Here is a 27,253-nt window from a genome sequence, read left to right as displayed (position 1 = left end):
GACTGAATTAAAATACCAAAGTAAATGTGAGATAGTCACAGGTCACTCAATAAACAAACTGTGAACTGAAATTGACATCAGTTTAATTTTATTGCATAATCAACTAAACATTTCAAATTAAACAGATACAATTTAAAAAGTCTCTAGTTTTTGCTTAAATTTCACATTTCATAAATTGCACAATATTTATAAGATACTCATTTTGATTGTTTCATAATTGAGGAAAGGGGAGGCAATAATTCTGCCAGATGGTTAAATTCACCGCGGGATTTCTGCTCCCATTTTCCTAATTTGAAAGCTATAAAGCGATTTTTATCCCAGTATAAATTCTAGATAAAAGCCATACAGTTTGTTTACTTCTCATATGAAACATTAAGGATGACCTGGAAGTAAACGATAGCTTTGTTACTAAGTTAATGCTCTCCTGAAATCTTAACTGGCTACATGACAATTGCCAGATTTGTTAAAAACCAACTTATAACAAATTGGTTATCCTGTGAGAATTTTTTCTTAACACCTTTCTTCCTCCTCTCTTCCCTTCTTCCTAACTGCTTTTTTGCCTCCCTCCTTTCCTTGCCTTTCTTTCTTTCTCTTTCTTTCTTTCTTTCTTTCTTTCTTTCTTTCTTTCTTTCTTTCTTTCTGTCTTTCTTGTTGGTATATTACATTAGACAGCATCGATCTATAGACATCATTAAGAATAACTGTCCTTGAGGAACAATGGAAAATAAATGCTAAATAAAAATAAAAAACAGAATGCCATACAGAATCTCTTACTATGTAAAAATTATTATGTTCTTGAAACATACTCAGACACTATTAGCTGTGAGCACTGCACTGCAGAAGCTAAAATAATAGTACATTTTTCTTCATGAAAAATCCCAGTGTTCAGAGAAATAAACAAACAGCAACATAAGCTAAATAGTCACTCTATCAGAAATGAACCCTAGGCCTTTTGAATAATACTCCAGTGAACTTGTGTCCTTACATGAAGAGGGACAGCCGTAAGCATCTGGCCACTGAAGCTCTCTGGTGCCCATATTTGGGAATGTACCTTGTTTTAAGAGGGTGGCCCTCTGTGGAAGTGGACTCCTTAAATAAGTGTCTGCACCAAAGACCATATGGCATGGTTTAATCATTGTACAAAGACTCTTCATAGAATGTGAGGTTGAAATTCGTAGAAAAGCAAACAAGGGATGATATCCGATGAGTCGATCCAGGAAGGAGCAATCTTCATGGTTGTCGCAATGATAGACTTCCTCCCTACCGACCCCCATTTGTCTGTGAAGTCACAAGAGATGGTCCCTAGATAAAGTGCTTTCCCCAATGGCTAACTTTATATCTAAGAAATAAAATATATCCAAGGAAAAATGTGAGCTTGGTGTTATTAAAGTTTAGGTCAAAGAATTGGGTTTGCTGGTATTGCTTGTCTAACAACATAACTATAACAGTGAAGGAGAGTTAGATGATCTTAGTAAACCCACGGATTTCGCCTCAATGATGTAGATAACTATTCTTGGGGAAGGCACCAAAAGAGGCTGGGGTGGGGGGAAAATAAGTGTCAAAATTGAAGTGTCCTATAACGCCCACAGAGTTTCTCTTCCTTTGCTTGGTTCCCACACTTGTCATAAATGAGTGCCATCAAGGAACTTTAAAATCTCTGTTCTGTCACTTTTGTGCTCATATAATCCATTAAAAATCCAAGACTATAAAAGGATTCATGTCATTCCGAGGAAGGTAAAATTAAAATTCTTTAGGATAGATTTTTTTTTTAAAGTGACATAGTGATTTTCCCCCTTTATAGTCACATTGGACAGTGAATGAGGATTGTAAACCACAAATATCTAAAGTTTTAATTTTAGTCTAAAATATTTATATACTGTATCACAGCCGAGTCTCAGATAAGAACCACTGTCTTTAATAACGTTCAGGTTGAGTTAAAAAAAAAAAAACATAAATATATACCTTTTTGGAAAACATTACTATTCTGTGAGACAAAAGGAAAAAGTGTATTCAAAGAAAATGTGTTTTACATTTTCTGCATTGAATTATAGTGCATGAACATAATTCAACTTGGAAACTCATCAGCTGTTTGGGCCATGCCCTCAAAATTCCGTTTAGCCTGTTTGTAATTTTCTTTCGGGAAAAGCCAAGAAAGGGAAGAAACAAATTAAAAACAAAAGCACCCTCCTCAGGAATCTGGGAATGCTTTTATAATTGAGTCATAGGCAGGTGGGGGCGGTGTGGAAAAGCCCACTCGAAGACTGTTGTTGGACCAGTGGAAATCCGGGCGGCTCAGACTGTGCGAAGTGCTGATGGTGTGAACCGAGCTGGAGGAAGGGAGAGTCACCAGCTGACTGTCAGTTTCCACCGGAAGTGGTGGACTTTGCAGGAAGGGATGGAAAGTTGAAGCCCTGAAGCTTGATTTTCTTGGAAAGGAATTTGCCTGCTCCAGGGAAGCTTGTCGCTGGAAAGTGAGGCTGGCCAGGCTGAGGTTGCTTCGCCGTTCGCAGCCACTGTGGCGGTAAAATCCAGTTCTGTTGAGGCCATGGTTGTAAGACCTAGACCGCCGGCTTGAACTCCACTGCGAGATGGGGGCACTGGCTCTTCTTCGAGACAAACAGACACACAGAGCCCAAATAAGCCCTCCAATTACGAGCACAATTGTAATGGACACTGAGAAGGACGTGATAACATCCTCTGAAACAAACAAACAAAATCAAATAGGTAATTTCATTTGCAAATGGCTGTTCAACTAAAACCACAGGACAGAGCACCAACAGTAACTATGGAGTACATGATTAATTGAAAGCGATTGTGAATTAGGGAAATATAAGACTGCGCTAGGTCCATATATGAATATCAGCTGATATGCTTCTATTTTTTAAAGCAAAAGGATCTAAAGCAACATTTTTAGCTGTAGCATTACACGTTGCTGATGCTATTTTATCACCTGTAATAAATGAGAATAGTCTTTTTGTTTTTTTAAAGGGGATTCTTCAGTTCATAAATGGTTATAAGGTTGCAAATATAGTCCTAAGATTATTTCCTCTTGCGCTGCGGCAGTAATAATGTTCCAGAAATTGATAAAGGATTTTGTAGTCAAATTGACTTTGCCTTTTCCTGCCTCTGCTTTCATCAACCCCAGCGATGTCTCCCACCTGCAGGCTTCATGACGTCTCACTTCCTGTGGTCATTTTGTAACAGGAAGTGCTGAGCTAGAGCCATCTGGTGGGCTGACTGATTTATGGTCTATTTCCTGAACTCCTGGATTGTAACCTGTATCTCTGACTCATTGATGACATGACCCATGCAGACTACTGTGCTCTTTCTTGGACCATCATTTCCAGTCCATGCTGCTGTCATGCCCTCACTGTGATAATGACAGTTTTGTCCCCTGGATCCATAGAATCTCTATTATATACCAGTATCCTTCCATTCACAGAACTTGTATTTGTTCAGATTTCCTGTTCAGGGGGTAGGGGAGTTGGTTTTCCCCAAATGGAAATTCTATCTTAATGCTTTTTCTTGTGAACTAAAAACCCCTTTTTGAAGAAAACTGGGGAGCAGAGCCCCTGCTTTGAATGTAAAGACATTCTGCACATCAGAAGACTTCTCACGTCTTATCACCAGCCTTGGAAGACCCCACCACATTTCCCCATGATCTAACCCACAAGTCATGCTGATTTTCTCACTATCCCAGAGCCTGTCTTTTTCTCTCAAGCTCTGTGCTTTTCCACGTATTTTTCCTTATATCTGGACACAACTTTTAAATTTCTGTCTGAAAAACCTGTTCTTCAAGATCCATTTCAAGTATCACTTTTTGGTTTCATCAACAAACATTAGTTACTGGTTCATGAACAAAAATTAGTTACCGGGAAGTAAAGAGGTATCTTATCTCATTGCTTATCTAGGGATTCTGTACTGAGAGGACCAGGGACTGGAAATTAGCTCAATGAGGTTTTGAATTGTGAAAAAACAAAACAAACAAACAGAGAGGCTGCAAATGCTTTGAAGTTCCTCCCTTTGAGAGGTAGAATCTACTTCCCTGCCCTTGAAGCTGGGCTGGCTTCACAGCCTGCTTTTACCAATGGGATGCGATGGAGATCAAGTTGTGCAAAATGCAGCCTAAACTCCAAGAGGCCTTTCAGCTTCCACCCCAGCTGTTGTCAGAAGCCCTGTAATTGCCAGCGCCCAACAAACCCAGGTTTGCCTACCGGATGATGAGAGACACATTGGGCCAGTTACCCCATTGCTCCAGCCAAGACACGGCTACCTCCAAACACATGAATGGGGTCTTCCTAGATCATTCAGGTGTTAGCCTAACAACTGAGTGTGACACATGAGAGAAGACCAGCAGAAAATCTATCTAGCTGACTGATCCCCGTCCAAACTACTAACCCACAGAATTGTGAGCTGAATAGATGATATTTTTAAGCTGCTGTCGTAGCAGGATTCTCGCAAAGACAGTCGTGACACCGGGGCCTTTTAATTTCCAGAAAGCAACTTTATTCCTGTGGGCACCGCTCATTTGGGTTCGTACCCGAAAGAACTGAGCACCGAACGTCACGTGGCATAGTTTTTTTTAGTACATTTTCTATTTCTTTGTCTCCCATATATGGTAACACACACAAACATGTAGTCTGATTAAGTGGTCTCAGTTTACGAGGTCATGAGGGATGTTGTCACATAGGTGATAGCCAGGTTATCTTGAAGTTTTGTGGGTTGTTTTGTTCTGGGTTTCTCCTTTTCTCTCTCTCTCTCTCTCTTTTTCTCTTTAGGGAGGGAACCCTACCACACTATGTTTTGGGGTAGATTGTTATACAGCAAAAGCTAACTGATTCAAGATTCCCAACTCAGCTTTATCTTTTAACATATTGTATGATTTTTAGGAAATTTGTTTGGACTCATTTTATTATGTTTTTTTTTAATTTTTATTTTTTATTTTTTGACGTTTATTTATTTATTTTTGAGAGACAGAGAGAGACACAGCGTGAGCGGGAGAGGGGCAGAGAGAGAGGGAAACACAGAATCTGAAGCAACCTCTAGGCTCCAAGCTGTCAGCACAGAGCCCAGTGTGGGGCTCGAACTCATGAACCATGAGATCATGACCTGAGCCGAAGTCAGATGCGTAACCGACTGAGCCATCCAGGCACCCCTCATTTTATTATGTTTTAAATGAAGAAGTTAGATTTTATGGTTATCAAGGTTATTTTCAGGTTATTGTTGCAATCTATGATAATATATAGAAAATATATAATGCAAAAATAGCAAAACAAAACCAATGCTAATAAATACATAAGACTACTCATTGTTCCTTAATCTTAAGATATAGAAGCAATTAGTGTCCTTCTACCTTATGTTCACATTTATCTCCTGTGTCAAGACTATGTATGTTTTGTTCTATTTTTACAATTACCTTCACAAATGCTTAGATCAAAATCCTCCAAAACAGTCGCTTAAATCAAATCTAAACAATAAATTCTTTGTAATAGGAAGAGGACTCTAAATTATAAGATGATTTAGAACAGCTCTGCTAGACCAAGTATTGTTCTCCCAAAATGTCTCATAAAAATAATACTGACTCATAGCCTTAAAATTCAATCTCTTGCGACAGAGATTTTAGAAAATTAGGCTTTATCTGGAAACAACAAATAAATAATAAATACAGTCAGAAACTAAAATCAGACTCATTGGTTATATAGTAAAATTCAAAATTCACTTGTAACTATCAGTGCCCCCAAATATTGGGAACCTAAAAAAGAAGTTATAGGAACTCTGGGTTGCCAAGGCAATGATAGCTGTGTAAATCAGAATGTCCCAGAATTTCTTCCAAAAAAACAATAGAGAACAAGATGCACAAATAAAACAATACAAAACCCATGCCTTCGGCATAATTAGAAGACGAAGAACATCCAAACTTCAATTACCAAGAAAGTAAACTGATAAAACAGATATCAATACCTTCTCTCCCATGCTTCTATCTCAAGTCTTCATGGAGAGAAAGGATGGTTCCAGAAAAAGTGTAGAAATAATGAAAAGGTATTCTGTTCCATAAGCACACCCGACTATAGTAAAGGGATATACAAGTGCATGCAAGAATGTGAAAAGGCAGGGGTGCCTGGGTGGCTCTGTCAGTTGAGGGTCTGACTTCAGCTCAGGTCATGATCTCACATTTTGTGAGTTCGAGCCCCGCATTAGGCTCTGTGCTGACAGCTCAGAGCCTGGAGCCTGCTTCGCATTCTGTGTCTCCCCCTCTCTCTGCCCCTTCCCTGCTCATGCTCAGTGTCTCTCTGTCTCTCAATAATAAATAAATGTTAAAAAAAAAAAAAAAGAAAAGAAAAGAAAAGAATGTGAAAAGGCAGCCTTGGAAAGTAATCCTTCCCTTAGGAAGAAGAGGGTAAAGTGTGCAGTCAAAAGATCTCATCTTGTAAGATTCTATTTACAGGAAGTGTCCAGAAGAGGGGTAGGGAAACTATGGGGAGAACAAGCAGATAAGTGATTGCCTACGGCTGGTGGGTGGGGTGGAGGGAACGGGAGGGAATACTAATGGCCGTGGGTTTCTTTTTGAAGGCCAGAGTGTTCTCATATTAGATGGTGGGAATGGTCACACAACTCTGTGACTATAACAAAACCATTTATTGTACCCTTTAATGGGTGAATCCTATGGTATGTGAATTATCTCAATAAAGGTGTTAAAAAGAGAAATGACAGAGAAAGAGAGGTGCTTTTTGGAAACCACACAATGAAAAAGAAAAGAGGGAAGAGTGGGGAAAATTTTAGAGTCCTTCAAGACAAAAAATGAAATAAAATAAAAAACAAAGGACACATAATTCCTCCCCACCTCTGTCCTCTAAAAGTCAACCAGTAAAAACACCATACGTTACTACACTGAGGAAAGGAGGAATCTACAATGACTCCCGGGATTCTGGCATGGGCAGGCAAGGGTAGATATTAGCATCATTCATCCAAACCAAGAAGAAATGTAAGATAGTGGAAGATGCTGAACTTGAGTGCCCCTGAGATACTCATTTGGAATCAGAGTTAAATAAATATGGAGCTTAAAAAGGAGCAGAATTAGGAATCTTTATAGTACAAGAGACTTGTAGCCATCATGGAAAGCATTTACACTAAAAGCAAGAGTGTGTTTAGAAGTGAGTTGAGAATAGATTTCCAGGAAAATCACAACTTAACAGGTGGCAGAAGTAAACAAAGAAACAAAGAAGGACTAATTTGGGAGGTCTGATCAGACAAAAAATATACTAGCACTGATTCTAAGTAACAATTTTAGGTGGAAGTGATTACCAGCTACTTGCCCCAGAAACATTTATCTATTCATTTATTTAACATATAAAACATCCACTGGATACCAAGCAGGGCTAAATTTATAGGCAAGAGTGAAGAAAACAAAATGTTAGCACTGGTGGAGTTTACAACCTATAAGACTTCAATGAAGATAAGAAAATTTCCTCTAAGCCTGCAATAAGGGAGCCGTTGGCCACTTTGCCCAGAGCAGATTGAGGTCAGATGATGGAGGATTATGAGGGCATCTCTAAAAAGTTCAATCTCTCTACTGTGGGCAGAGGGAGCAAAAAAGAGCCTTGAACAAAGTGACCTAATAGGAAGGATAGAATACAGAGCTAACCATGATAAATGAGACAGACCAAGGCCCAGAGAAGGGAAGATAGTTGAAACAGGTCTGAACATTCCTGCCATGATCCAGATACCCAATAATAATAATGACTTAATGTGGGAAGTAACCATAAGAATAGGAAAGAAAACACTTAGTCACAAGAGACCCAAAGTCAAAAGAACCTAAAAATTATTCCAAAGGATTACACCATCTAAAACACTAGAAATAAGACATGGGGGGAGTGGGGCTATAAACTGAGGTTTAGAGGTTCTTGCTCCTAAGATCTCGATTATGATGTTATTTTCTAGCAGTGATTTAATAATTGGATTAAATCATAATGTTTTAGAAAAATTTCAGTATCTTCTTACTTCGTGAGATTTATATGCCTTTACTATTTTATGTAAGTTTACAAGACAATAGAGTTGCTCAAATTTTTATTGTTTCATTATCATTAACACTAAATTTCCTTTAAGTTTTGGCTGCATAAATTCGGTACCTCGCTGAAAATGTGTTTTTTGCTGTTGTTGTTGGTTTTGTTTTAGGGTTTTTTTTTTGGCTTTTTTGTTTGTTTGTTTGTTTAATTTTAGAGAGAGAGAGCAAGCATGAGTGGGGGAGAAGGGCAGAGGGAGAGAGAGAATTTCTACACTGTGCAGAGCCTGACACGGGGCTCGGTCTCACAACCCCGGGATCATGACTTGAGCAGAAATCAAACAGTCTGACACTCAACTGACTCAGAAATCCTATCTTCCTATTTAGAACAATGAATGAAAGATATACCAAGGTTCATCTAGATGTTGTACTTTTGAATGGGAAAATAAAGCATTAGGTAGAGATCTAGTAGGTAAACTATTAGCTCCTTGAAGTTCTATTATTCCACCCCAGAAAGTTTTCATTAAACCTTTAGGTAATTTTGGGGCACCTGGATGGCTCAGTCGGTTGATCATCTGACTCTTGATTTCGACTCAGGTCTTGATCCCATGGTTGTGAGATCGAGGCCAGCATCAGGCTCTGCACTGAGCATGGAACTTGCTTAAGATTCTCTCTCTTCTCCCCCTCTCTCTCTTCCCCTCCCCTGCTCATACTCTCTCTCTCTCTCTCTGTGTCAAAATAAATCAACATTAAAAAACACTTGGGGAGCCTGGGTGGCTCAGTCGGTTAAGCATCCGACTTCGGCTCAGGTCATGATCTCACGGTCCATGAGTTCGAGCCCCGCGTCAGGCTCTGTGCTGACAGTTCAGAGCCTGGAGCCTGCTTCAGATTCTGTGTCTCCCTCTCTCTCTGACCCTCCCCTGCTCATGCTTTGTCTTTCTCTGTCTCAAAAATAAGTAAACATTAAAAAAAATTGAAAAAAATACTTTAGGTAATTTCGATATTTGGAGGAATATAATTTATAAAATACGCAATCTTATTTTTATTTCATGAATATGTTAAACACTATAGTATGTTTCTATTTAATTAATTTAATCTATAGGTCTCAGGCACTGTTTTGCATGTATCATACCGCTCAATTCTCAAGCAAACCCATAAGGGGAATACTATATTTCTTAGGTGTGTTGTAAGAAAATATTAATCTAAAACATAAGTGAAGAACTTAAAATGCATAAAAAATGTACCAATTTAATACCAGATTTGGTAGCCTGTTACAAACAGAAATACTTGGGGAAATTGTGTTAAGGCAATATTATGCATTCTATAGATAACATTCTCCTGAATCAACAGCCTCTACTGGAGAATTTGAAATATTAACAACTTCAGGGGCACCTGGGTGGCTCAGTCGGTTAAGCATCCAATTTCGGCTCAGGTCATGATCTTGTGGTTCACGAGTTCAAGCCCCACATCGGGCTCTGTGCTGACAGCTCAGAGCTTGGAGCCTGCCTGAGATTCTATGTCTCCCTCTCTCTCTGCCTCTCCCCTGCTTGTACTCTGTCTCTCTCTCTCTCAAAACTAAGTAAAACATTTAAAAATTTTTTTAATTAAAAAAAGAAATATTAACTTCAGATATAGAATTATAGATAAGGGGTTTCAGCTAAAACTAACTCTTAAAAATGCCTTGGTTCAGAATCCTCATTTTAATGATACTGAAACAGAGTCTAAGTTTTATGTGGTAGAACTAACAGTTGATTTGTTTTGATGATTGAATACTGACAGCTGGCATTGGTCAGGGGACTATTGCTTTCACTCATAAATGGAATAAAACGAGAAGACAAATATTCAAGTTTGCAGAGTATATGCCCCTGTTTTTCTGTAAACCAATGTTACCACTATGGTCTGATCGAGGATTCTAAATATCTCAGGCTATAAGCAGATATAATAGATGATATTAAAGAGATATATTCACTTCACTTCAACTAAATGGGGATAAAACTAGAATCTTTAAAGAGAAAATAGATTCAGTTACCCAATAAAGGCCTTTAAGGGTTATAGGAGTTCCTATAGATGGTCTCAGTGTTTGTATCCTTTGAGCCTCTCTATTGCTGTCTCTTCTGACAAATAAAATGTTCTCAGTGGTTTATCTTTATTGAAAAACAGCATAAGGTTTGGGGCGCCTAAGTGGCTCAGCTGGGTAAGCATCAGACTTCGGCTCAGGTCATGATCTCACGGTTCATGAGTTTGAGCCCTGCATCGGGCTCTGTGATGACAGCTCTGAGTCTGGAGCCTGCTTCAGATTCTGTGTCTCCCTCTGTCTCTATCTCTGTCTCTCTCTCTCAAAAATAACTAAAAACATTTAAAAAAGAGAAAAATAGCATAAGGTTTAATTTCAAGAAAAAAGTTAGATACTTTTCAAATGTACAATCAAGGGAAAATAATGTCTTGTCTCTGAAATCGATGGAGAAAATTAGCAAAGGCAACCAAAATACGCAGAGTAAGAAATATATTTATGTGCCAGATGACTAATTTCCAAAATATACTATTCTGATATAAGAAAACAAGGGTAATATCCAAACTCTAGCAGACCAGTGTTATAGAATATATTCATTCATCAAAATTTTCTTAAATGAAAAATTTCAGTTTGTGAATAAAAGCATTTTTTGTGGCACTAAAACTAGAACAGGGCGCCTGGGTGGCGCAGTCGGCTAAGCGTCCGACTTCAGCCAGGTCACGATCTCGCGGTCCGTGAGTTCGAGCCCCGCGTCGGGCTCTGGGCTGATGGCTCAGAGCCTGGAGCCTGTTTCTGATTCTGTGTCTCCCTCTCTCTCTGCCCCTCCCCCGTTCATGCTCTGTCTCTCTCTGTCCCAAAAATAAATAAACGTTGAAAAAACAAAATTAAAAAAAAAAAAAAAAACTAGAACAATATTTCTAGGAGTGCAATTTGACAATAAATCTGTTTTAAATGATTCTTCTTTATGGCTTTATAATATTTCTATATTATAATATTTATGATGTTATAATATTAAATATCATATTTAACACTGTAGATGTACCATCTATGCCTGAAATTTAGGGAAATGGCAGGCAGTATAGGTAATAATAACTCAAAATATCTTATTACTATTATAAATAGAAGACTGTATAGGGTTATAGAGATATCTGAAAAGATTAAATGACAAATTTTAAATGCACATGAGAATCATGAGAATAATATATATACATTAGTAATAAACCAGTTACATTTTGAATGAATATAAATTAAGATGGAGCAGAAGTTATAAAAATGACAGAAAAAATCATGCTGCTTTTATATGGATTCCCTTAAGTTTTGTTGTTCACTTGAGTGCACATACCATGCAAATGGCTTCCTAACCCCTGAAGTTAGTCAAATATTCATATTAGAAATTACTGTACTAATTCCTAGTATTTTTTTTTAATGTGTATTTATTATTGAGAGACAGAGAGAGACAGAGCGTAAGCAGGGGAGGGGCAGAGAGAGAGAGGGAGACACAGAATCCGAAGCAGGCTCCAGGCTCCGAGCTGTCAGCACAGAGCCCCACCCGGGGCTTGAACTCACAAACCACGAGATCATGACCTGAGCCGAAAGCTTCACCGACTGAGCCACCCAGGCGCCCCAATCGCACTAATTCTTATGCTGCTACCATACGTGCAGAATTTCTTAATAACTATGAACTATAATAATGACATAAGAATGTCTAAGACTTGCTGAACTATATGGTAAAAAGCTTATCTTTTTTTTTTTTTTTAATTTTTTAGTGTGTATTTATTTTTGAGAGAAAGAGAGTGAGAACAAGCAAGGGAGGGGCAGAGAGAGAGGGAGATGCAGAATCCGAAACAGGCTCCAGGCTCTGAGCTGTCAGCACAGAGCCCAATGTGGGGCTCAAACTCACAAACCACAAGATCATGACCTGAGCTGAAGTCGGACACAACTGACTGAGCCACCCAGGCTCCCCTTATCTATCTTCTTAAGCTCCCTTGCATCCAAACTGCATAAACAGTGTAAAATTCCAGAAAAGCAATAAGAAACAAATGTCAAGTCATTTTTTTAAATTTTTTATTCAAGTTTAACATACAATGTTCTCTTAGTTTCAGGTGTACAAAATAATGATTCAACAATTCCAAACATTTCTCAGTCCTCATCAAGATCAATGTACTCTTAATCCCCTTTATCTGTTCAAGCCATAATTTTAGTATAGCCTGTTCCAGAATGGTCTTCCATAGGGATTTTTTTTTTTTAATTCAACTGTAGTTAATGATTTTTCTGAACCAAACTGGAATACAGACAACATATAATGAAAACAGCATCTCTTGGCCATGTAGCTTTAAATTTTCATATATGTAATTCCATTCTGGCAGATTTTTGATAACAAATTCTGGAAGTCTTTTTTTTTAAATGTACTATTAAAACAATATACCCAAAAAATACACACATATTGGCACAGATCCTTCTTTTTGAAGGACAATTTACCTTCTTACTTATCAATAATCTTAAGATCTCCCTTTGAAGGTAAAAGGTACACATTCTAACCTCAGTAAGGTAAAAATATAAATTAGATATCCTTATCCTGATTTTGTAATGTATATCTATACAACTAGCAAGGGGCTGGTATATAAGTCTTCAGTGAATAATAACTATTTCTACTAATGGTTGTATGACTTACTCAAGTCATTTGGTACTTGCTGACTTATAAATAATGGCCAGTATAGTATCTTTCAATTCTAAGATTCTAATATTGAATCTGGTTTTCAGTACATCAATGCTTCAAAGTCTGTCCATTAGTATTAAAATTTAGTAGAGGTCACCATCTAGTGGCTTTGAGTTGAATTGTTCCAAATCTGAAAAGTGATTTTATCAGTGTCAACAGAATGGAACATTGATCAATTCACAATACCTTTTGCAATTTTAAGAATCAGAAGCCCAGCTAATGCCAAATAAAGCTCTTCTGTTCTTGGTACCTTAGAGTATACAGGAGGATGGTTCATGCAATAAGAAGAATTTGACAAAAATATTTTGAGAGAATAATAGGGCACAGAAAACTTGATTAATCATAATAAAATGAACAAAGTGTTGGTATTTTCTATGTGTAGCTTATCTGCCAGAAAATCCTATATGGTTTTTTCCCACAATATATGCAGAATTCAACTTCTATCTACTCTGTTGCCTCCCTAGTCCAACATGACCACCACCTCTGACCCTATCATTCCCATCATTCCCTAACAACCCTCTATTCCAATACAGTAGCCAAAGTGAACCTTCGAAAATAGAAGTCAAATCACACTATTCTGTTCTAAACCCTCCACTTCTCCCAGAGCAAAAGAAAACTCCTAAAAGTGTTCTTAAAGTTCCAAGTTGACCTGTTCCCAATTATCTTTGCTCATTTTTACCCTTCCTCTGTCTTAGCTCCATCCACACCACCCTCTTTGCTGTTCCTTCAACATACCGGATGTGCTCCTGACTCAGAACCTTGCGCTGGTTGTAACCTATTTCTGAAATTCTTTCCCCAGGTATCTCCGTGGCTAACTTCAGGTTTTCATTCATACATCACCTTCTTATATAGACTTACCCTGATTACCCTATTTAAAATTTCATCTTAATAAAATAAAATAAAATAAAATAAAATAAAATAAAATAAAAATAGATCTAACCCCAACTAATTCCAGAAGAAAAATCAATCCTTTCTAGAAAAAGATAAACTTACTTAGAGTCTAAAATTGTTTCTACAATGCTTCAGCCATTACTAAGCATAAATAACAAATTACAAAGCATTCCAAGAGACAAGACCAAATGAACAAAAACCAAGAGAATGACTATATCATAGAAAAATAACCATAAATTATCAAGATATTACAGTTATCAAACACAATTATTAAAATAACCATGAATTCATATGTTAAAGAAAATACATAACAAGTTGAACCATTTCAAGAAAGAATGGGACTTATAAAAATATTTGAATAAAAATATCTGATGAAAATTAGAAAATATTTTAACAGTTATATTAAAAATATGAAATATCAAAACACATGATATGCACTTAAAGCTGTGCTTAGAAGAAAATGTGTACCTTTGGAGGCATAAATTTAAAAAGTAGAAAGGCTGGGGTGCCCATATGGCTCAGTCGGTTAAGTATCTGATTCGATTGCTGCTCGGGTCATGAAATCATGGTTTTGTGAGTTTGAGCTCCATGTGGGGCTTTGCAGTGACTGTGCAAAGCCTGCTTGGGATTCTCTCTCTTTTTCTTTCTGCCCATTCCCCACTGGTGCTGTCTTTGTCTCTCTCAAAATAAATTTAAAAACTTAAAAAATTAAAAAAATAAAAAGAAGAAAGGCTGAAAAATCAATTATATAATATTCCATATCAAAAAGCTAGCAAAAAAAAAAAACTAAATCAAACACAAGTAAAATGGAATAATACAGGAAATAATAAGAGAAATAAATAAGAAATAGATAAGAGAAAGCAGAATGTAAAGACATAGAAAAAAGAAAAGAAACAAAGAGGGAGAATTATCAAAGCCTAATGTGGTTTCCATGAAAAAACATCTAATAAAAAATTGATTAACTGCTGATAAGAATGACCAAATGGGAAGAAGGGAAGGAAAAAGAAAAAGAGAGAGAGAGAGAATTACTAATATCAGAAATTAACAAGATGGTATTAGAACAGATTATATAGCCAGGTTCATTTGGTTAAGCATCCGACTTAAGCTCAGGTCATGATCTCACAGTTTGTGGGTTTTAGCCCTGCATCAGGCTCTGTGCTTACAGCTCAGAGACGGGACTGCTTCAGATTCTGTGTCTCCCTTTCCCTCTGCTCCTCCCCCCGCCCTCTCTCTCTTTCTCTCTCTCTCTCCCAAAAATAAAGAAACATTAAAAAAAATTAAAAAGAAGGAAGCCTCAAATAGCAGGCAGTAGGTGAATTTCCTAGTTTGAAAAACTTCTAGCCCGAGGACAGTTTCCAGTCTGTATTATGTGGGCAATAACTGAACACCAACTGAAAATCTGCGGTATTTCCAATCTGGAGAAATAGAGGACAGAGGTTGTGGCAACCAGAGCTGTTTGAGTATGGGAGAGAAATTTTAGAAAAGAGAATACCAGAGAGAAGGGTCTCAAAATTTTATGGATAAACATATCCTGTAACTGTGCCCAACTCCAGAACTACACTGCATGTTTCATTTAGAATAACTAGAGAAAATAAAGAAATTAACTGAACCAAACTGAGACCTGAACTGCTTGTTAAAGGACAGGCTTTATAGGTTTTTGTGGTTTGAGTTCCTACTATGTTATTTTCCCATGAAAACAAATGAGAAAAAAAGTAGTCTTCAGGGTAATATAGCCGAATCCAAAAGCCCATTCTAAATGTTAAAGATACAATATGAAATTACTTGACATATGAAGAAACAGGAAAATGTGACCCATTCTCAGGAGAAAAGGTAGTCAACAAAGGCATAGCCTGGAGGCATCACAATCCTGGACTTCAAACTATATTACAAAGCTGTAATCATCAAGACAGTATGGTACTGGCACAAGAACAAACACTCAGATCAATGGAACAGAATACAGAACCCAGAAATGGACCCACAAACATATGGCCAACTAATCTTTGACAAACAGGAAAGAATATCCAATGGAATAAAGACAGTCTCTTCAGCAAGTGGTGCTGGGAAAACTGGACAGCAACATGCAGAAAAATGAACCTGGACCACTTTCTTACACCATACACAAAAATAAACTCAAAATGGATGAAAGACCTAAACATAAAACTGGAAACCATCAAAATCCTTGAGGAGAAAGTAGGCAAAAACCTCTTTGAACTTGACTGCAGCAACTTCTTACTCAACATGTCTCAGGAAACAAGGGAAACAAAAGCAAAATTGAATTATTGGGACCTCATTAAAATAAAAACTTCTGCACAGCAAAGGAAACAATCAACAAAAGTAAAAGGCAGCTGATGGAATGGGAGAAAATGTTTGCAAATGACATATTAGATAAAGGGTTAGTATCCAAAATCTATAAAGAACTTCTCAAACTCAACACCCAAAAAACAAATAATCCAGTGAAGAAATGGGCAAAAGACATGAATAGACACTTCTCCAAAGAAGACACCCAGATGGCCAATCATGAAAAAATGCTCAACATCACTCATCATCAGGGAAATACAAATCAAAACCACAATGAGATACCACCTCACACCTGTTAGAATGGCTAACATTAACAACTCAGGCAACGACATATGTTGGTGAGGATGCGGAGAAAGAGGATCTCTTTTGCACTGTTGGTGGGAATGCAAACTGGTGCAGCCACCCTGGAAAACAGTATGGAGGTTCCTCAAAAACTAAAAATAGAGCTACTCTATGACCCAGCAATTGCACTACTAGGCATTTATCCACGGGATTCAGATGTGCTGTTTCAAAGGGACACATGCACCCCCATGTTTATAGCAGCACTATTAACAATAGCCAAAGTATGGAAAGAGCCCAAATGTCCATCGATGAATGAATGGATAAAGATGTGGTATATATATATACAATGGAGTATTACTAGGCAATCAAAAAGAATGAAATTTTGCCATTTGCAACTACATGGATGGAACTAGAGGGTATTATGCTAAGCGAAATTAGAAAAAGTCAGAGTGGCTAAAATGAACAAATCAGGAGACTATAGATGCTGGAGAGGATGTGGAGAAATGGGAACCCTCTTGCACTGTTGGGAATGCAAACTGGTGCAGCCACTCTGGAAAACAGTCTGGAGGTTCCTCAAAAAATTAAAAATAGATCTACCCTATGACCCAGCAATAGCACTGCTAGGAACTTACCCAAGTGATACAGAAGTGCTGATGCTTAGGGGAACTTGTACCCCAATGTTTATAGCAACACTTTCAACAATAGCCAAATTATGGAAAGAGCCTAAATGTCCAACAACTGATGAATGGATAAAGAAATTGTGGTTTATATACACAATGGAATACTACGTGGCAATGAGAAAGAATGAAATATAGCCTTTTGTAGCAACATGGATGGAATTGGAGAGTGTTATGCTAAGTGAAATAAGTCATACAGAGAAAGACAGATACCATATGGTTTCACTCTTATGTGGATCCTGAGAAACTTAACAGAAGACCATGGGGGAGGGGAAGGGGAAAAAAAAAAAGTGAGAGAGGCAGGGAGCCAAACCATAAGAGACTCTTAAAAACTGAGAACAAACTGAGGGTTGATGGGGGGTGGGAGGGAGGGGAGGGTGAGTGATGGGTATTGAGGAGGGCACCTGTTGGGATGAGCACTGGGTGTTGTATGGAAACCAATTTGACAATAAATTTCATATTAAAAATAAATAAATAAATAAATACTACAATATAAAAAAAAGAAAAAGACAAATATCCTATGACTTCACTCATGTGAGGACTTTAAGGTACAATACAGATGAACATAAAGGAAGGAAGCAAAAATAATATAAAAACAGGGAGGGAGACAAAACATAAGAGACTCTTAAATATAGACAACAAACTGAGGGCTGCTGGAGGGGTTGGGGGTGAAGAGATGGCTAAATGGGAAAAGGGGTATTAAGGAAGACACTTGTTGGGATGAGCACTGGATGTTATACGTAGGGGATGAATTACTGGATTCTACTCCTGAAATCATTATTGCACTATATGCTAACTAACTTGGGTATAAATTAAAAAATAAAAATAAATAATAATAAACAAACGATATAGCCTAAAATGCCCAGATGTTGGAATTAGCACACAAAAATTTTAAAGCAACTTGTATATTTATGTTCAGTGATGTGAAGGACAGTGTTCATAAAGAATGAAAAGTCGGAGGAGTGCCTGAGTGGCCCAGACAGTTAAGCTGCTAATTTCGGCTCAGGTCATATCTCACTGCCCATGAGTTTGAGCCCCCCATGGGGCTCTGTGCTGACAACTCAGAGCCTGGAGCCTGCTTCGGATTCTGTGTCTCCCTCTATCTCTGCCCCTCCCCTGCCCACTCTGCCTTTCTCTCTCTCTCTCAAAAATAAATAAACATTAAAAAAAACCTTTTTTTTAAAAAAAGAGTGAAAAGTGAGAAATATCAACAGAAAATACAAATTCTAAGAAAGAACCAAATGGAACTAAAAAGAACATCAAAACTAAAAAAAAAAAAAAAATCACTCAATGAGTCTAACATTACACTTAAGATGACAATGAAAAGATTCAATAAACTTAGAAATAGGTTAATAGACGGGGCACCTGGGTGGCTCAGTTGGTTAAGCGGTCGACTTTGGCTCAGGTCATGATCTCACAGTTCATGGGTTCGAGCCCTGCATGGGCTCTGTGCTGACAGCTCAGAGCCTGGAGCCTGCTTCAGATTCTGTGTCTCCCTCTCTCTTTGCCCCTCCCCTGTTCACACTGTCTCTCTCTGTCTCTCAAAAATAAATAAATGTAAAAAAAATTATAAAAAAAAAAGAAATAGGTTAATAGAAATCATCCATTTTGAAAAAGAGAAAAAAAAAATTGGTGGGGAGGAACAGAGCCTCAGGGAATTATGGAACAATTTACAAATATTTAATAGAATGGAGCTAAAAACTACTTGAAGAAATAAGACTGAAAATTTTCAAACTTAATGAAAGAAATGAGTTTACAGATTCAAGAGTCTTGAAATATCAAGCAGGAAATATGTAAAGAACTGTACACAGGCACATCATAATCAAACAGCTGGAGACCAAAGATAAAATTTTTAATTTAATTAAAAATTAAAATGACATAATTACATTCAGAAAAACAATTATTTGAACAACTACTAATCCCCAATAGGATACCATCATATTTCAAAGCAACAAAAAAATCAATCAAACTAGATTTTTTATATCCTGAAAATTATCTATTAAGAATAATGGAGAAATAAATAATCTTCCAGGTTTAGAGAAAAACTCATGACTAGCAGAACTACATTAAAAGCTTTGCTAACATGGATGGAACTGGAGAGTGTTATGCTAAGTGAAATAAGCCATACAGAGAAAAGACAGATACCATATGGTTTCACTCTTATGTGGATCCTGAGAAACTTAACAGAAGACCATGGGGGAGGAGAAGGGGAAAAAAAAAAAAAGAGGTTAGAGTGGAAGAGAGCCAAAGCATAAGAGACTCTTAAAAACTGAGAACAAACTGAGGGTTGATGGGGGGTGGGAGGGGAGGGAGGGTGGGTGATGGGTATTGAGGAGGGCACCTGTTGGGATGAGCCCTGGGTGTTGTATGGAAACCAATTTGACAATAAACTTCATATATTGAAAAAAAAAAAAAGAATCTCAAATGAAAAAAATAAAAATAAAAAAAAATAAAAGCTTTGCTAAAGGAAACCCTTAGATTGAGGGGGAATGATATCAACTAAAAGACTTATAGCTTCAGGAAGAAATAAAGAACATCAGAAATAGTATCAGTATAAATATAAAAGACTATTTTCTTTTAATTTCTTTAAAATAAGCACAAACACAGTAGATAGGTGATACCTAGATATACAGATTAGACTTAAAAGTTTTTAAATCTGCTCAGCAAAAGACACTTTAGAAAATAAATAAGCAAGCCACAGACAGGTAGTAAACATTTACAAGCCACATTACAGGTAATAAACATTGCCTGGATGGTGTGTTGGTTAAGCTTCGGATTCTTTTTTTTTTTTTTTTTTTTTTTTTACATTTCTGTATTTTGAGAGGCAGAGAGAGACAGAGCATGAGTGGGGGAGGGGCAGAGAGAGAGGGAGACACAGAATCTGAAGCAGGCTCCAGGCTCTGAGCTGTCAGCGCAGAGCCTGACGCGGGGCTTGAACTCACGAGCTGTGAGATCATGAGCTGTGAGATCATGAGCTGTGAGATCATGACCCGAGCCTAAGTCGGACACTTAACCGACTGAGCCACCCAGGTGCCCCAAGCTTTGGATTCTTGATTTCAGCTTCATCTTTCAAGCCCCACATAGGGCTCTGTCTGCTTCGGATTTTCTCTCTCTTCCTCTTTCTCTGCCCCACCTCCCTCTCTCTCTAAAATAAATAAATAAACTTAAAAAAAAAAAAAAACGCAAATATTTATCTGATGACTGACTGACACCAGAATATATAAAGGACTTTTATAATCAATAATAAAAAGACAGAAGAAGGGGAAGGAGAAGGAGAAGGAGAAGGAGAAGGAGAAGGAGAAGGAGAAAGATAAAGAAAATAAAAATGCGCCAAAGAAATGAACAGATTCTTCTTCAAAATATATATTCAAATTCCCATGAGCACAAGAGAAGATGTTCAATGTCACAATCAGCAAATTTTTGTCTTTAAAGGCCCAGGGAGCAAATATTTTGGGCTTTTCAGGTCATACGTTATTGAAACAACTCAACTCTATTATTGTAGCACAAAACATCATAAACACACAATTGTCCCAATAAAACTTTATTTATAAAAACAAGTCATGCATCATATTCAGCCAGTAAGCCATACTTTGCCAACCTCTGCTCATCATCATCAGGCATCAGGAAGATACAAACTAAAACCACAATAAGATAAAACTAAATACTGACCAGAAAGGCTACAATATAAAGGGTTGAAAATAAAAAAAGAGCTATTGAAAAAGATCTGAAGCAACTGGAAACCTCATATATTTTTGCAAAAAGTAAATTGCATAACCACTTTGGAAAAAGGCCTGACAATTTTCTATAAAATCAAACCTACACTAAAGCTATGACCAGCTCTTCCACTTCTAGGAAGCTACCAAGAATAATGAAAACATGTATCAACAAAAGACTCTTACAAGAATATCTGTTACAGCTCTATTCTTATAACCAAAAGAGTAAATCCTATATTATTTCATTTATCAGAAGTTCTAGAACAAGCAAAGCTAATCTGTTCTAGAAAAAAAAAAATCAAAGTAATGGTTTCTTCTGGGGATGTTGCAGACAGGAACTGACTGGGATGTGGAATTAGGGAACTTTTTAGGTTTGTGATAATATTTAATATCTATGATTGAAGACAGAGTGATTCAGGTGTGTACATGTTTGTAAAAATTCAGCAAATGTTCAGTTACAATCTGTGCACTTCATTATTATTTATTTTACACATTTCATTGTAGGTAAATTTGACTTTAAAAGGAAAAAAAACAGAAAAAATATTGAATTCTGATTAATGATATACACGCTGAAGTAATTAGGAAGAAGTATACTGACATCTTCAGTCTACTTTGAAATGTAAATGAATAGGGGTACTTGGGTGGCTCAGCTGGGTAAGGGGTTGACTTCAGCTCAGGTCATGATCTTGCAGTCTGTGAGTTCGAGCCCCGCATCGGGCTCTGTGCTGGCAGCTCAGAGCCTGGAGACTACTTCGGATTCTATGTCTCCCTCTCTCTCTGCCCCTCCCCCGCTCATGCTCTGTCTCTCTCTGTCTCTCAAAAATAATAAACATTAAAAAAAAAAGAAAAGAAAGAAATGCAAGTGAATAGGTAGGTGAATAAAATAACTATTGTAAGAACCTAAATGATAGGGGCACTAGGGTAGCTCAGTTGGTTGAGCATCTGACTTCAGCCAGGTCATGATGTCACCCTTTGTGAGTTCGAGCCCCGTGTCGGCCTCTGTGCTGACAGCTCAGAGCCTGGAGCCTGCTTCAGATTCTGTGTCTCCCTCTCTCTGCCCCTCCCCCACTCATGCTCGCTCTCTCTCTCTCTCTCTCTCTCAAAAAATGAAAAAAACATTAAAACAATAATTTAGAAAAAACGTAAATGATAGAACCTAAGGGGTATGTGTATGGGTATTCACTGTAAGCATCCTTTGATGTTTCCCTATATTTGAACATTTTTATAATAAAATGTTGGAAAAACATATGAGAGAGTATCCCAAACAACTTTAAGGCAATATATATGGAAATTTAATTTAAGTGGGAAAAGTTTTAGAAAACACAAACTTCCATAACTCGTAGAAGAAAACGCTTCCTAACTTGTTTTATGAGACCAGCCTAACACTAGTACCAAAGCCCGACAAGACTATCGCAAGAAAAGACTATTATAGGCAAATTTCTCTCTTGAATGTAGATACAGGAGTTCTAAGGTCAGGGACCTAGTAAACGGTGCAGCCTTCTAGGCTCATGCTTACTGAATCATAATCTCTGATCATGGAGCCCAGTGAGAGATGCATTTTCAAATTTATTTATATAATTCAGATGTAGCTGCTTTAAAGACAACAATTTGTAAACACTTGTTTTTCAAGCTTTCTGGGTAACTGAGATAAGGGAAATAATTGGTAGGCCATTAATGTGCAATGATGCACATGTGTCCAATGATGGACACATGTTTGTTTTACAAATACAAATTAAAGACGCATTTGAAATATAATAACATTGGCTTGCTTTTTAGGAGGAGGGAATATAGAGGACATCATTGGGGTTTGTGTTCAATAAACTCTCTCTGTCTCCAGTTTCTCTGAGAACATCCTGCTCCTATCTACAGAGAGTAGACCTGTAACATTTAATTTAGTGTATTAAATGTAGACATTTTTCTACAGGAAATAGAACTTTCAGCTATTAACCAAGGTTTTCTCCCCTTGACACTTGACTACCCAATAAATCAGTTCACAACCCTTCATCTCTTCAATTACTTTGGAGAGGATTCGTACGGTTAGCAAGCATGCATAGAAAAAGAAAAAGTTGATCCTTGGAATTTCTAACTGGATTATCAAATATGTAGAATGGATGAAAACCAAATAGGTAAAAACCTTGAAAAACAGTTGCTTTACTGCAATCACTAGATATTTTGAGAGAGATAAGAGTGTTCTGTTTGTTTGCTAGAATTTCAAAATGCTAAGAGTCTAAAGGGCTCAAAAACATATCTTTTTACTGTAAGAACGGTATTGGGAAAAATGAACCACAGTCTACGAGTCATGTCCTTGTCAATGTGGGTTGCCATACAAAATACTATAGCCTGTATGGCTTAAACAACAGGTCTTTATTTCTCTTAGTTCTTTGAGCTAGAAAGTCCAAGATCAAGGTGTCAGCATGATCAGGGTCTGGTGAAAGCTTCGTAGCTTGCAGGTGACCTATTTCTCGCTGTTGACCTCACTTGGCCTTTTCTCAGTGCATGCTCACAGAGAGTGGGAGAGAGAGCAATCTCTCTTCCTTTTCTTACCAGGCCATTAAACCTTCCATGTAGCTCCCACCCTCCTGACCTAGTATGTGACTAGTAAGGGACTAGAAGGGATCATCACTCCATCTCTGCTCATGATGAGTTATAGACTGATTTAGGGAATCCCAGAGAAACTGGTATCCATTCCCAGCTTCCTGGGGTCCAAATGCGGTCCAAATGGAGTTTTCCCTCTGAGAAACCCTGGGTGCCTGACAGGCAGAGTAGAAGTGGGGATGGTAGACATTGGTACATCTGGGCTTAGGGCACTTGATAAACAGCTTAACCTCAAGAGACTTTCACAACCCTCGGATTATGGGAGAGCATTCAATACTGTTCTATACCACTGAGACAGATGGAAAAGTCCCTGAATAAAAGGCAGTAGTAGACTAGAGGGGACATGAAAAAAAGGAGAAACCATGCCATTAACAAAATTTGCATAGACCACATGAGCCGGATTCTACAGTAAGAGCCCTCAGCAGTGGAAGCAAGGGAGGAAAGGGCAATGCCCTAAAAACAGATGAGAAATACTTATTGGTAGATATCAGCAGAGACCAGAACATGAGGTCAAGAATCAAAGGCCCTCTCCTTCCAATACCCCTAATAGTCTATAATCCCCCCACCTTAGGCCCTTTCCAACCTTAGGGAAAGGTCCTAAGGAAGAGGAAAACAGGAAGATCTAAAGTCACAAGATTGAACATTATTATGTTAAATCAGGTCAAATTTTTACACTGAAAGTACACAAAACTTTAAAAATATCTGCCTCAAGACATTCACCTCTACAGATGTGGTTCGTGTGCTTTTGCTTCTGCATATATGTTGGTAGCATTTCTCCTGAACTCCCTGAAATTGTCCAACTACGCCTTGCTTATATCACTAACACCTAACACATTGACTAATACATAATGGGTGGCCAGTCAATGCTTCCGAGTAAACTAATAAACTGATAGGTGAATGAATGAGTGAGTTAATAAGTTAATGTGGGGAAAATGATGATTAACATGTCCTTCCTAGGATTATCTCCTTCTGTGAATCTCCTCCGACTTACAGGAACGGATAAAGCATCATTTTTTTTTTTCCTCTAAGAAAGATTTTGGGACCATTTTTGCCATTTAAAAAAATTGTATATGTTTACTTATTTATTTTGAGAGAGAGACAGAGAGAGCAAGTGGGAGAGGGGCAGAGAGAGAGGGAGAGAGAGAATCCTAAGTTTAAGGATACGTGTCTACTATTTCATGGAGGCAGGATGCCGCAAATTTTACAGGTTCTGGTTCCTGCTGCTTTGGTGGGGAATGTTCCCAGAGAAGAAAAATGCATTAAAGAAAGCAAAAGAGAGAAATACAGGTGGCCTTCAGCTGTGTTGTTGGCCTCAAACCACTTTTTTTGCTTCCTCTTGCGCTAATGACTGTAATGCTTGTACAACATTAATAAGTCCTAGTGGGTGATTACTATGAAAATGCAAGCTATTATTATTGGTAACAACCTGGTATCAGTATCTTATTTTTCAGCATTCATTAAAGTAACCCCCCAAAAACTGATATTTGGAAAACAACTTTCCATACATCTTAAGTGCGTTAAGTTCGAGAAATTTATATAGTTCAATGCGCAAGTTTTCCTTTTCTCAGCAATTCCATCTTTATTCTCTAAATTCGAAATTGGACACAATAGAAAATGCATGGTAATGTACTTGATAAGATTTTCAAAATAATATTTCTGCGGAATCAGTGATCAAAATAGATACCCATTTAGATATAAATAAGAAATAAAATTTAAAAGGTCTACATTTGGGGCGCCTGGGTGGCTCAGTCGGTTAAGCGGCCGACTTCGGCTCAGGTCATGATCTCGCGGTCTGTGAGTTCGAGCCCCGCATTGGGCTCCAGCTCAGAGCCTGGAGCCTGTTTCAGATTCTGTGTCTCCCTCTCTCTGACCCTCCCCTGTTCATGCTCTGTCTCTCCCTGTCTCAAAAATAAATAAAATGTTAAAAAAAAAATAAATAAAAAAAAGGTCTACATTTATATTTTAGGAAATTTCTACATTTACTATATTTATGTTTAGATTTTTACATTTTACACTTAGTATTTTTTACCCCAGAAGAAATAATGTGATCTTTCATATATTTCCCCCAAATCATCAAACAGTATATCTGCTCAACATGGTTGCATTGGTTTTGTTAATGCTTATCAATGTAACACTCCCCTTCCTGGTTTTCATTATTTCCATCTATTTTCCATTGCATTCACCTACTAAGACAAAAAAAAAAAAAAAAAAAAAAAAAGCCCTAGGAACTATCTTTGAAACAGTAAGTTTGAATTCCTTCTCAAGCACAAATAACACACAAAAAAATCAGTGTTTTTAGGATCGGTAAATAGACTTCAGTTAAGCATTGTCTTATTAATTCAGGTTTATTTTATGATTATTACCCATGTTTGAGTCAGTGGCTAGTGATTCCTTTCACTTAAGTAAACCTGAAATTTAACTTCAAATGGTCTGAAAAAAAAAATAAATCTGGCTTTCACAGATTAATTTTTGTAGTAAGAGCTACTTTACTTTTGAATAATTTGTATAGTTAATTTTGTAATGATGAATTTGGCATAAACAAATTCTAGCTATTTTTCAGTGTGTGTTTAATGCATTCACTTTTCTTATATATGAAGACAGCAAGCAGTATTGTAACAAATATATATAATTAAGACTCCCACAGTTTTAAGGCTTATTGGCTGTTGGGTTTTCCAAGAATTACTAATTACCAAAGCCATTCTTAACAGTATGCAAACATAATTTACTTTCTTCTTATTTTTTAATGATTATGTTAGGGTGTTCACTAATATCCCTCCTTTCCGGGCCTGAAGCAAACATAAAGGGTTGATAGTAAAAAAGAAAAAGAAAAAAAGAATTATTTCCCTTCATGCACATTTTTGTGATGGCGGACAGCTAGGTGCTAGGTGAGGTTGTTAGGGACAGTCAATATTGCTGCTCCGTTTCACTGATAGCTCCCAAAGCATCCCCACAAATCACAAAAGAAAGTATGAAATAGTTCTCTGAGGGAATTAAAAAATCTGTTCTAGACAAAAAATAAGGCTATTGATCTCTTCATAAACTCCATTGATTCCTTTAAATTTTTCTTCTGAATTTAACTGAAATATTCCCCCTTATTTTTAAAATATCCCTGAATCCAAGAATACTCGTCAATTTACATCTTAGTCCATGTTCCTTAGCATTTTCCTTCTTTAGCCTTGAACAGCTGGTAATTTTGACCTCAACTCTACTCCATTACTGATATTTAACTAGTAGCTGTGTCTGAACTCAGCCAAAAAGTACTTTTGTATTGTTTCTTTTTTCCTTTGTGATAGGCTTCCTTTTAATGTTATATGTAATGTTAGTTCAAGTGAACTTTTTTTATTATAGTTTTTTCTTCCTTTAATTTCACAACAAGATTCCTTATTTTATCTATGACATCACAGTCCTCAAGTATAGATTTTGTTGTTTTGATTTCCTTTGGAAAATAAAGAGTATGACATTGACAATGAAAAAATAACCTCTTCAGCAAGTCTTGATTTCATTAAATAAAACATATACTTTATAGCCTTAAGACAAATAAAACTTAATTTTCCAACAAAATCCACATTATCGTATTCTAAACAGCAATTATTTCCATCTTTTCTTTTTTCACATTTTTATTCTCATTATTTTCTAATTATATTTTGTAACACCAAACAAAATCTATACTTGTTGCCCAGATTCTTCTTGAGTGTCTCCAAAACCCACCTTAAACACATTATGTGAATATATTTATTATAATAAACTTATGAAAACTTAAGTAACCAGTTTATGGTAAACAAACTAACTCAGAGATTTTCACTCAATAAATTATGCAGGACCTTTTCTGCATCCTAATTTTAAATTAAAAACAGTTAAAGAAAATATCTTACCCCAAAAGTTTTCTGGCCATGGACTCCCTAAACTTGTGTTATTAGCCATAATATCCACAAGAAATAGAAGAGACAGAAAAAAAAAAAAAAAAGAAAGAAAAGCCAGTATGTTCGAAAGAAGCACTTTGATTCTATGTCTTTGTGGTTCAGCAAGAGAAAAATAATTTTCACACAACCCCTCATATACTTGGGTTTGCAT

General features: G+C 37.1%; 1 protein-coding gene across 2 annotated transcripts; it reads right to left on the bottom strand.

The window, feature by feature from the left end:
- Window positions 1–71: 71 nt before the first annotated feature.
- On the bottom strand, window positions 72–27,253 carry MYCT1 (MYC target 1). Of its 2 annotated transcripts, none has more exons than XM_045500074.1 (2): window positions 27,055–27,253; window positions 72–2,697 (listed from the first exon to the last, which is right to left on the bottom strand). In XM_045500074.1, exons 1-2 carry the CDS (start codon window positions 27,251–27,253, stop codon window positions 2,189–2,191), a joined length of 708 nt encoding a protein of 235 aa, XP_045356030.1. In that variant the 3' UTR covers window positions 72–2,188. The 2 variants fall into 2 exon arrangements, with proteins under 2 accessions (XP_045356030.1, XP_045356031.1); XM_045500075.1 differs by lacking the exon at window positions 27,055–27,253 and adding an exon at window positions 8,508–8,538.

The sequence above is a fragment of the Leopardus geoffroyi genome, chromosome B2 (assembly GCF_018350155.1).
Source record: "Leopardus geoffroyi isolate Oge1 chromosome B2, O.geoffroyi_Oge1_pat1.0, whole genome shotgun sequence".
Classification (NCBI taxonomy): domain Eukaryota; kingdom Metazoa; phylum Chordata; class Mammalia; order Carnivora; family Felidae; genus Leopardus; species Leopardus geoffroyi.
The sequence above is the reverse complement of the archived record's forward strand: the minus strand, read 5'-3'. Positions and strand labels throughout refer to the sequence as shown.